General features: G+C 34.5%; 1 protein-coding gene across 1 annotated transcript; it reads left to right on the top strand.

The window, feature by feature from the left end:
* Positions 1 to 11,571: 11,571 nt before the first annotated feature.
* LOC115980221 (non-functional pseudokinase ZED1-like) lies at positions 11,572 to 12,346 on the top strand. Its single transcript, XM_031102497.1, has 2 exons — positions 11,572 to 12,033; positions 12,164 to 12,346. The coding sequence occupies exons 1-2, from the start codon at positions 11,572 to 11,574 to the stop codon at positions 12,344 to 12,346; spliced, it is 645 nt and encodes a 214-aa protein (XP_030958357.1).
* Positions 12,347 to 12,865: the final 519 nt, after the last annotated feature.

Genomic DNA, 12,865 nt, shown 5'->3' with positions numbered 1-12,865 from the left:
TTATTTTTGCACCAGTAATTATAGTCTTTGAGAGATGGAGTAAGGTTAAGGAACCAATTGGCATTCATTTGGAGCACAGGCAAAAACATATGATTATGCTAAAAAACTTACACTTGCTTGTACCTAAGTTACCAAGCTTTAGAGTGTGGTTTTCAAGTGATGCATTTGTGCAAATTTTGAATTTCATTCTGCCACATTATTTTAATTTCCTTTTGGTCATATTTTAATCTATTTTCCCTCTTTTTGGGTTACAATCTCTTCCTTTTTCCTCGGATGTTCTAATGTGGATGATCTTTTATTCTCCAACGGGGTTCATTAACAATATTTTAATATATTGGGTGGAAATTTAGAGAAGCAATGCTTTCAACATCTTATTCTAAGGTACCTTCATCCTTACACACTTACACACTTTAGAAAATCTTTTTTATTTGTTATTTATTTATTTTCAAGTTTTGGGAGTTTTTCACTTTTTCAAGTTAAATCTCTATAGTGTGTGTCTGTCTGTTTTTTTTTTTTTTGGTTTATTTTCTTGCTTATACACAATTAGAACAATTCAACTTTTTAATGCTATTGTTATAACTTAGGCACAGAGCAGTCATTAAAAGTTAATCAGAACATATTCTTGTCATAGATATGGAGATCTTTTTTCTAAGAAGATCAAAAACCCAATTGCTATAAAGATCTATATTGTGGTTTGGATCAACCAGTTATTCCAATGTGATGGAGGGAATGTGTCTTGCTCTCATGGTACACAGTAGTAATTGTAATAACTTCAATTTTCCTGAATATTGTTTCACAGTAGTAATTGTAATAACTTCAATTGGCTTGGTTAATAGTTCAATTGATGTGGTTTTTACTGGACTTTAAGATAATGCGATACTACCCATCTATATTGGATATTGTTTCTGCTGGGACTTCTAATGTGCTTTGATATTCAAAGGCTGATCATCATCTCAAGCTTGAATGAGGTTGCTTCTGTTAATATCTATCAAAAAGTTAACTAAGACTATGTCCAAACCATTTGGATTTATACCTCCAAATATAAAATATCAAAACATATGTTTGCTGTCACAAATTATCATGTTGAGGATGGAATAGCCATCATTTCTCAATTGTCACACACTGACTAGATTCCAGAAGAAGGAAAGAGATTACTTTGAACAGTCTTTAAATGATAGGGGGTGCCACAAGCCTAAATCCCCAACAGAGATATTTGATATGGGTTTGGTGGTGAGAGCCTAGGTTGCCAAACCTAAAACTCGTGTCAGAGAATATAGATCATTATGTCTACGTCTCAAGTTAGGTTGTGGTTGTACTGGCTGCATGAGGAATGTAGGTGCTTTAGGTGTGAATTAAATCATACGGAGACACAATGAAAACTGGAAGTGAACTGCATAGGGAGCATCATTTGTTGGTTTAACTGTTTTCTCTATATCTGGTACTTTCAATTAAAAAGTACTACACAGAAGAAAAAGATTTTCTGTTATGGAAAACATTATGCTTGGCATTATTAAAGACATTGTGGTGGGATCACAAATGACTGTCCACCAAAATGTTGTGCAACTGTTAGGATGCTGCTTAGAGACCAAATATTTTGATCCAACTGAGGCAGTCCACTTTGAGCCCTTAACATGGAAATGCAGGTTAAGGATCGCAATGGGCATAGCTAATGCAGTTGCAAATCTCCATACTGCATTTTCTAGGCCTATTATCCATAGAGTTGTTAGGTTGGCTATCACTATATTAGTTGAGAACAATGTTGCCAAACTAATTGATTTCTCACACTTAAGATCTATTCCTATAAAGGTGAACAACATGTAGAAGATGTTGTACGTGGCAGACTGGGGTATCTTGCACCTGAATGTGCACTTACAAGCTATATAACTGAGAAGGTTGATGTGTATATTTATGGTGTACTTCTACTTGGGCTTTTGGCTGGATGGATGTTGAATACTCCATAGTGCAGGTATGGTAACTCCAATCTACCAATGTTGGTGAAGCCATATGTTGAACAAAATTGGTTGATTGAAATCGTAGATCCAATGTTACAAACAGAAGGAATTAATCAGGAACAGATTCTAGCTTTCGCACAGACTGCCCTGCGTTGCATCTCTGATACAGCAGATAGTCCAACAATCATTGATGCGGCAAAACAACTCAGGCGAATTTATCAGTTTTTCTCACCTCCTTAGCTTATCTTAGGTCTATGCAGATTGATTAACATTCAGAATATTCTATGTTCTATATAGCATTTGAAAGCACAAACTTGTCATCAAGGGTGGAGTCACTGATTAAAATTCCATGTCACCATGACTCTCTAACATTCCAAATGAGTTTTCTTTTCTAATTTTATCTTTATAAATACAAGCAGCCTTTTGTGATCTACCTGCCAACAAATAGCGGAATGCATACTAATCCATTTTGTTGATTTCATAAGGGCGGACAGAACTGAAATTGCCACAAAAATCCAACACTTCAGTCATGATCATGACTTGAAGCTTTTGGACGATGAGGTTCTAAATAATGAAAAATGCAACGGGTGCGTACAAGACATTTTTCCTCCCTTTTATACTTGTGTAAATTGTAGCTTCTTTCTACATGAATTTTGTGCTAAATTACCTAGGAAAAAACGACACCCGCTTCATCAGCACCTACTCACCCTCTCCGAAAAAGCACCTCCAGACATTTTGTACTTCAGGAATCGTAGATTTGAACTGCCTCAGAACACATTTTTGTGTTCTGCCTGTCATCATCGTTGCAATGGCTTTCCACTATAGTTGTAAGACATGCAGGTTTAGTCTCGATGTTTCATGTAGTTTAATCTTAGACATCCTTATCCACCCTGGTCATGAGCATCAACTTCTTCTCTCAAGCATAGAAACTGAACATAATTGCAGTTGTTGTGATTCTAAAATTTCCCCAATATTCCTTTGTACCACTTGCGAGTTTGCTTTGGACTTCAAATGTGCTACACTATCACAAACCGCAAGGTACAAACAACATGAGCATTCCTTCACTCTCTGTTATACCGCTAAAGATGACTCCGGTGAATATTATTGTGATATTTGTGAAAATGAACGAGACCCAAAACATTGGTTCTACGATTGTGCAGATTGCAGTTATCCTGCACATACCAAATGTATTCTTGACAAAAACCCAAATCTCAAGTGACACATATAATGGCCACCTGCCTGGAGGTTCTTACACATTTGTTTGTCACCTACACACCTTTAATTTCATTGAGGAAATCAAAGGCCACCCTCAATGTAATAGATGCAATACTTCTTGCAAAGATTTGATTTATCAATGTGCCCAATGTAATTTCTAGATGCACTATTATTGTTTATAGAAAGAAAAATGTTGTTTAAATTTTTGATTCTATACTAAACAAAGTAGACAGAATTTTTGGTGCATGAAATTTGTAATTCTTATTCTATTTAAATTATTTTATTTACTTTTGAACTTAAGCTTAGCTTATTAGGATTGTTGTTTTGTACCACTCTAATGGCCACAACATTTAATGTATTGTCACATTTACTAAATTTAATATTTAGTCCTACAAGCAGCTTGCTAAATTCTTCATTGAACATACCAATTTGGATGCTGGCACTAACCTTGAGGTGGGTTTTTCTCTATTTGTTTTAGTATGTTTGGGTTCTTGAACAACATTTGAGCTGGTCGTTGGTGTTTTTGTTTGTTTAGTTGTTGGGACATTGGTCAATTCCCGATGATGTGACCATTTTGGGGCTTTGGATGGTGTTTGGAGGTGTATCCTACCTTTTTGAAAAACACGTTCTACCTTTTCTTAAATTGCATCAATTACAAAATATACAAGTAGTTTAGGCTCATAAGTTTAAAATGCAGCATTGTTTTTGGTAAATTTGCTTGTTATTTTGTGGCAACCATAATAAATAGTTATTCCTAAATAATTTTTTTTTGAAGTTATATAGAATTTTCCTAGAAGTAATTGTTAGTAGAATTTTAAGTTGGATTTTTCTTCTAAAAGATGTCTACTATTTTGCTTAAATAATACATGATATGCCAAAAATGTTAACTTTTCTGGATTCCAAGTGTGAAGAAATCGTATTAGATGGAGTGGAAAGTTGTGGCCTTCAAAATAGTTTGTCAGGGCAACTATGCAGTCTTAGAGAATATAAGAATTCACAAAAGTAGGTAGCCAAAATAGTTTTCCATACTTATCTTGAGTCTTTCTACTTAGTAGAGTCATTCAAGTTTTGATGCTGCAGTGAGCTTTCTAATCTGAGATTGGAATAATATTGATTTAAGGAAAATTGAGTAACCATGAGAAGAATGGGTGGTGGAATGACTGTAAAGGAATGACTGGTTAGAGGGAGTTCCCCCTCTAAGAATTGCTTTTTTGTTTAAACGGTTTTTTTTTTTTTTTTTTTTTTTTAACAAAAAAAACTTTATTGAAAACCAAAACAGGCAAAAAACAGAACAGCAATGGGACTGCCAATAACTTGCTGACATGCCTCTTCCAAGGTTACATTTACAACAATAGATGGGCTATTCCCTAAATCAAAAGATTCAAAAATAGAGTTAAGCATAGACCATCTAGCTAAGGAGTGGGCTGCTCTGTTTGCAATGCTCATGAAAGATTCTTATCAAATTTTTGCAAACGTGCTCATAAACCACAAATTTGTTCTAAAAAACAACTTGGTTTCTACACTTCCATACCCGTTCAATTACCAGAGCACCAAACCTGCTCATAAATGTCAATGATGAAGCTCGCGAGCTTATTAGTATTGCTTGGTTTTGTTTCACTTAAAATTTTCAAATTGAATGATGTGGGTATATATATTTTCATTATTATTAAGGGCTTTTGAAAGCAATACTATAGTTATTTGAGACATATAACACTCAAAACTTTAAGCTATTGGCTAATGTTAGCACAACAATGTTATTTGCACATTTTGTTGCACACCTGTTTTCACACTTGACCTCTAGGCTTTATTTTATATTAAAACAGTGATCACATTTCCATGAAATTCAAAACTGCCCTCATTTTCCTGTGTTACTCATGTTAACTCATTTTGTAATAATTTGGTATGTAGTCTCTGTCATAATCAAGTACACATGCTATAAGATGCTACACTTATTTATGTTGAGACCCTTTCTTCCTCCCTTTTGTTTTCTTCCCAATTACTTGTGTTTAATTGAACTTCTTCATGTAATGGCTTCCTATCCCATGTCATCTTGTAGGTCACTACTCTGGACATTAGTAGATGTAGAGAAACCATTTGCCATGGCAATTCAAATTTTTGGACCGAGTGTTGGTTTGATCTGAATTTGAGCCTTTATTTTATTTTATTTTATTTTTGCACTATTATTTATAGTCTTTGAGAGATGCAGTGAGGTTAAGGAACCAATTGGCATTCATTCGGAGCCCTGTTAAAACTTTATGTTGCTTGTACCTAAGTTATCAAGCTTTGGGGTATGGTTTTTGAGTGATGCATTTTTACAAATTTTGAATTTTATTCTTCCACATCATTGTAATTTCTTTTGGTAGGTAGCATTGTTGTAATTTCCTTTCAGTCATATTCAAATCAATTTTTCCTCTTTTTGAGTTACACTCTCTTCCTTTTTTCTAAAATATGTGGATGCAAATGGTCTTTTATCCTCTAGTGGGGTTCATTAACAATATTTTAATATATTGAGTGGAAATTTAGAGAAGCATTTCAACATCTTAGTCTCAGGTACTTTCATTCTTACACTCTTAAGTTATTTAGGAAATCTTATTTTCTTTTATTTATGTATCTTTAAGTTTTGAGCGTTTTTCACTTTTTGGAATTAAATCACTATAATGTGTTTTTGTTTGTTCATATTTTTGCTTATACACAATCAGTACAAGTTCAACTTTTAATGCCATTGTTATAACTTAGGCAAATAGCAATTGTTACACAAGTTAATTGGAACATATTCTTGTCATAAATATTGAGATCTTTTTCTTAGAAGATCAAAAACCCAATTGCTGCAAAGGTCTGTATCGTGATTTGGATCAACTAGTTACTCCAATGTGGTGGAGGGAATGCGCATATTGCTTACCTGTTGTTTGATGAAATGGTTGTCTTCTTTGGAACAACTTTGGCCGCACTTAAGATTGTACTCCATTAAGCGTGATTTTGTTTAGAATAACAAAAATGTGACAGGTGCATGCAAGTCATTCCAAACCTGTTTTATAGTTGTGCACAGTTTAGCTTCTTTCTTCATAAATCTTGTGTTAAATTACCTAGAAAAAAGAAACGTCCACTCACTCACCTCCCGAAGACACACTAAATAAGACTGATTGTATTACTTCAATCTGCCTTCAAAGGATAAGTATTAAAATGTCCAAGCATTTATTCTTCTTGTTATTAAAGTCTTCAAAACGCTTTTCACTCACTGAACTGGGAGTAGATCAGCTCTCGTGAAAATCATTCAATTGTCTTCAAAATAAAGATTAATAAGCTGCATATTCTCACATCTGGGATGGAATTTGAATTCCTTGCAACCAAGAATCCTTTTTTTAGCACCTGAGTTAGGAACTCCATTGCTAGCAGAAACAATTAAGAGGACAATGATCCCTTTGTCTCATCCCTTTGGCTCCTCGAAAATAACCCGCTAGTCCTCCATTTAGATTCACATAGTATGTAGGAGTGGTAATAAATCCACAACTTGAAGGCACTGAAAAGTAAACTACCATTCCAAATTTTCCACTGAATCATAAGCTTTCCTAATTTCCACCTTGATGGTACACCTGTCTTGGCCTTATTCACATTTTCTGCTATATTCCTGCCAGGCACAATGGCAGTTTGGTTGGGACTAATAATATCATTCAAGCATGCTTTAAGTCTTAGTCAAGTTCTTTGTGATGCACTTATAAATTATATTGCAACCAAAAAAAAAAAAAATTGGTCTATAATTCCCCCTTGGCCCACACTTGAAGGGTTGCTCACTTTTTGGACAAGAGTCATAATTGTTGCATTCACCTCTCGAAGTAACCTACCTGAATTGAAGAATGATTGGATGGCATGGACTACATCTGAAGGGATAACAGGCCAAGTATTTTTTAAAAACAACTGTGAAACCATCAGGGCTTGGGGCCTTCTCTCCATCCAAAGAAAACAGTCTGTTGGATCTCCAAACTTGGAACTAGCGTTTGCAAATTTTTCTTTGTGATCTATTGCAATTTGGAAGTGTAGAACTTGCTGAAAGTCTCCCTGTATTTCTTGAGCCAAATGCCCCTCAAAAGGTGCCTAACAGATTTTAATAATAGTACCCTGAACAAAACTTGGCTCCAAACATGTTTGGAGCTATCTTTTCCAACCCATTACATTTTGGTTTATAAGACTATTCATGTGTATCATTTAAACAAGTCACATGACTCATTAACTAAGTCATGTGAATAAAATTATACATGGATAGTCTCTTCAATTGCCACGTAGTGGATTGAAAAAAGATGTTTGGGGCCAAACTTTTTCCACCTACAACAAATCTAATTATTTCACATGTTGAGGATCTGTTATCTTTTTCCTCTAATCATCCTTCAGACAAAGTATTGAGCTTTAAGCATATCTTATTTTTTAACTGCTCGATGAAATAATGCAGTATTGTTACCCCTAATTAAGCCAACTCTTTCTAGATGTTTGTTTCATAAGAGCCTCCTCTCCTCTACTGATGCTCTTATAGAATTCTCCAATCTTAAATTGCAGCATCAGTGGTTGGGCTGCAAAATTCACAGTATTCTCTTTGAGTCTAATTCCTCCAGCTCATAACTGACAGTTATGCCCTCACCCACATTCCTATCAATTTTACCTACCGACAACAATGATTGATGTGGCAAAACAACTTTTGATAATAGATCGGTCTATCTTTCGTCTTGTTATCTTATTTTCATCCAAATTCATCTTCTTTCCTGTCTGCAATAAAACAAATGTATACTTGAAGTACAAATATTTGTTCCAAGTTGCAACTGTGTCATTGAATTATATTACACCTTTGTATTTTAAAGTTGAGGTGGAGGTATGAAATTGTCACCAAGAATGATGTCACTATACAAATTGGCAACGTTATTATGATTGAACACGTGGTTAAAGGTTAGAAACTTAGTTGGATTCCATTGGCAGCTCAATAGCAATACATTAGTGGCCCTTTGAAATACTGCTGAAGCAGGAAAAAAACATTTATGTTCATGGTGGTTTTTCATACCCTGATTCAAGTTTCCTAATCTTTAGATTATATATGCCTGAGATGGTGCGGTACTCTTCACCAGTTTGAAACTGAGAAGTGAGCATATTTGCCCGATAAAACCAAAAAAATTTCTAAAACAGACAATCCCAACAATATGGTCTATCAGATTCAGTCCAGCCCAAGCCCCAAAGAAGAAGATGGTGAGATTTTATTAGACAATTATGCTGATGATGTGACCATTTCAGGGCTATGGGTGGTGTTTGGGGTGTATCCTACCTTTTTGACAAAGCTTCTTAGAAACCTCGAATCTTGAATTGCAGCAGTTACATAATATACAAGCTGCTTAGGCTCATAAGTTAAAAAATGCAGCATTGTTTTTGATAAATTAGCTTGTTATTTTGTTGCAACCATAATGAATAGTTGTTCCTAAATAAAAATTCTTTGAAGGTATATGGAATTTTCTTGAAGCAATTTTTAGTAAAATGTGAAGCTGATCTTTGCTTCTAAAAGATGTATGCTATTTTGCTTATGCATGATATGCCAAAAAATATCAACTTGGCTGCATTCCAAGTATGGAGAATTTGTCTTACATAAAGGGGAAAGTTATGGCCTTCAAAATAATCTTTGAGGGCAACTATGCAGTCTTAAAGAAGATAAGAGTATACAAAAGCATGTAGCCAAACCTAGAAAGGTTGGTTTTCCTATGATTTTTAAATGAATTAAATCATTTTCTTTTTGTTTACTTCCCTTACATGCTATTAATTTCTTTTGGCAGTGGACCCACTGGAGCATTGGAGGTATGATGTCACCATCCAGGTAGAAATTACTCCTTCGCTCATCTGTTGGCCTGATTAATATTGTAAGAGTTTCAATCTTATAATTTCTTTAAACAACTATACTTCAGATTATGGTGTGTATGTTTGACAGGGGGGGATTAAAGGCATGTATTTTGTGAAAATTTTCTACTAAATGTCAAACATTCACAAAGGAATTAAAAGTATTGTGCACTATTTATTCATTTTAATTGTACATGGTTTTTATGACAAGCAAGTGAAGGCAGCTGATTTCTTTAACCTGAAAGGGGGGAAAAGTTGTAGACAATTCTATAATGATGAAATTTCTGTAACCTTTGGTGGTTTGTTACATGTGTAACTCAGCTTTTCTTTTATTGTTGCAAATGATGAATTGCATATATTTGTGTAATCTTTTATTTTTCCACTTTATTACTGATTAGTGAGCTCTGAAGATGGTGCCATAACAGTGATGGGCCATAGACTGTCTATTTCTAGTGAAGATGTTGGCTCTTACAAGAGTCTTAGGACTAAAAAAAAAAAAAACCATTAGGGTTCTATTTAAATTAATAGATTTTATATTTTGTGGACAAATCTAAGCTAAATTATCCAAGTTTATCTGTGAAAGAGCAATACTAGTAATAAAAAGTTGCAAGAACTTCCATGCAATTAAAAAAAAGTACACGAAGTCAATATTATGATATTACATTTCTAATTGTTGAAGCCATGCAATTGAGAGAAACAGGACTAACATTGAAAACCTCACCTTCAAACGCTATTTTCTTTTACCTTTTGTTTGGGTTTGGTTCTCAACTTGGTCTTTGTTGAAGAGAAAGTCCTACTCTAAGGAAACAGACAAGTCATTATGATGAAATTTACCACAAGTTTCCTGCCTTGTCATTATAATTTTACTAGTAAGCCCTTGCCTTGACTCTTTGAAATTAATTTTTTGATAGGTACTATATAATAGAGCTCATGATATTGTCAAGTGGATAAGAGTAAGACTCCATATCCACAAGCTACCAAATTCTGGAGCTTCATATGTTATAGCTGCATCTCTCTTTCTCTGGGTACAACAAGGTACATTCTCTTTGGAACCCTTTAGTTAGTTTTCAATTATTATATATGCCTCCATGCCTATGAAGTGGGATTGAGTTTCTAGATTTGTGTTATTAGATCATGATATTTTAAGATTTATGTTCTTGGATCATGCTGTTTTAATACTTGTGATCGTAGTCAAAATTATGTGTTCATAGTCCTACTGATTTGCTGCTATTTAATTAAGTATGTTTTGAGGCGAATCTAGGTCCATATTTCAACTTCAAAACCCCACAGATTCATGTCTCAACAAATTAGCACCTTTGTATAATCTTTAAACAAAGTAATTATCATAAGCGTTTTTCAGAAATTCAATCAACAAGGTGTTCATGGGAAATTCCTTAAGGTGGTATAAACAGGGTCGGGTTTACCTCCAGTAGCACTTTAACAGGAGATATCCATTTCTTTTAATGGGATGCTGCCACATCACCTATAACTTATTATGCGGTTAAAAGTTTTTTCCCTCAAGAACACTGTCAAGCGTCACTCTTGGCAGCACATGAAATCGCACAACTCTGATATCTCCCCTGGGAAAAAGATGAGCTTTTTATACTGATAAAGAAAACCAAACCCCAGAAAATAGATCCAAAAATAAACGAAGACATTAACAAAATATTGTGCTCAGCGATCCACTTTCAGTACAATTTTTGAAGGCAAACTTGGAAAAGGGCACACCAATTTGTATAGCGCTCCCTCCATAGGTCCCCTGGTAATTAAAAATTTAAAGAAAAATAAAGGAATTGGAGTTAAGATGAATATGAAGATGATGATGCATAGTGAATATGACCCAGAACATTGTAAAAAAAATATTCATTTTAATTTCAAATAGAGGCAAGCTGGACCCTTTAATACCAGCAATGTTTGGTTTTCCCTTGTTGTGTGTGAAAAACTCAGCTAATTTAGCCCTGTGCTGCGAAAAAAGAATTGACTTTTTACTTTTTAGGGGAAAAAAAAGGGAAGAGAGTGAGAGAGATAGTAACAGCAAAGTGTTAAAAGTTTCATTTAGTTTCTCACCAAGTAAAAATGAAATGGCCTGTGTTTTAATGTGATGCAGCAGCATCCCATTAAAAGAAAAGGATACCTCCTGTTAAAGGGGTATAAACATCTGTTGATCTAGCAAATGAACTATAATGACCTAATTGGTCCAAACTGCCGTATGATGTCCAGAATTACTCAAAGATTCAGATCATAAGTTATGAGAATGGTCATAGAAATTTTTTTTTTTTTTTTAATTTTTAATTTCTTATAGTATAATATGCTTCAAATTCTTGTAATTCATTTTTGACATAGTGGCAAGGTGCAATCGAATTCAAAATCTAAATTGGGCATGACCTTGATCTCTAAGCAAAGATTGATCAATATCCTCTAAGTGTCTTTGCTTAGAAACAGATTATAGCCTCTTCTCGTCTTATCTTAACATGTTATGTGTGTATATCGATATTCCAATTTATAATCTAAGGGTTTGGTGGACAAGATGAATATATGTTTGAAAATGAAGAGGAAAGCAAAAGAGGAGACGTCATTTATAAAAGATGGAAGACTATTATTAGAGGAGCTTCTTGCGTTTTGCAATGGAAAAAGCAATCCAATCTGTATCTTCTATGCCAAAGAGCTTAGAAGAGCAACAAACAACTATGACCAATGCCAATGTTTTCTGCAGGATGTTGTTTTTGAGTTTTACAAGGGTTATCCGGAAGGTCATTTAATCTCAGTCAAGAAGTTTAGAGATGAAAAAAATTTTGTTAGTAAAGACATTGCAGTTGAAGGCATTCTTCAACAATGTTCTAAGGCTCTCTGGTTGCTGCTTGGAGCCTTGGAGACTAAAAATCCAACTCTAGTGTATGAATTTGCAGGTCACAGCATTCTCTCCAACCGTATATATGTGACTCATAGAGACCACTTTAAGCCAATACCATGGAAGTTTCAGATAAGGATTGCAAGGGACATGGCTAAGGCAGTAGCATATCTCCATACCGCATTTTCCAGGCCCATCATCCATAGAGACATTAATTCCTCCAAATTCAAATTGGATGAGAACAATGTTGCTAAATTGATTGATTTTTCACTCTCAATATCTATTCCAGATGGTCAATGTAGAAGATGCTATATGTAGCAGAATAGGTTATGCTGCACCTGAGAATGTGGTTACAGGCTATTTAACTGAGAAGGCTGATGTGTGTAGTTTTGGTTTGTTTCTATTTGAGCTTTTGGCTGGAAGGAGGTTTGGCATTTCTTGCTGTAATGATGAAGCCCTTCAACCAGATTGAGTGAAGTCCTCTGTTGAACAAAATCTATTGATTAGAATTGTAGACAAGACATTGCTGGCAGAAAGAATCAACCAGAAACAATTTCTTGATTATGCAATGCTTGGCCTGAGTTGCATCTCTAATACAGCAGAATATAGGCCAACAATAATTGATGTCTCAAAACAACTCAGTTAAATTTATGAGCCTGTCTTGCCTCCTTAGCTCAGCTCTATCCTAAATGATTATTCAAGTCTTCTATGCTTGATGTAGCATTTGAAGACACAAATATGTCACCAAGAGTAAAGTCATTGAATAAATTTCTTTACTTGTTTATGCCAAATTAACATGTATCAAAGCCAAGAGCATTTTAGTTTAGAGTTATTGTCTACTCTCTTTTCTAAAGTAAATAGGATTTGAATCCCCTCTCTCTCATTGTTTTAACTATTGAATTATATATAAATTTAAAATAAATACTTATAAAAAAAATTAAAATAAATAAAAAGAACATTTATCTACACCTCACCAATCACTGTTTGCACC

The sequence above is a fragment of the Quercus lobata genome, chromosome 3, assembly GCF_001633185.2.
Source record: "Quercus lobata isolate SW786 chromosome 3, ValleyOak3.0 Primary Assembly, whole genome shotgun sequence".
In the NCBI taxonomy this organism is placed as follows: domain Eukaryota; kingdom Viridiplantae; phylum Streptophyta; class Magnoliopsida; order Fagales; family Fagaceae; genus Quercus; species Quercus lobata.
This window is presented reverse-complemented; position numbering and strand designations above follow the sequence as displayed.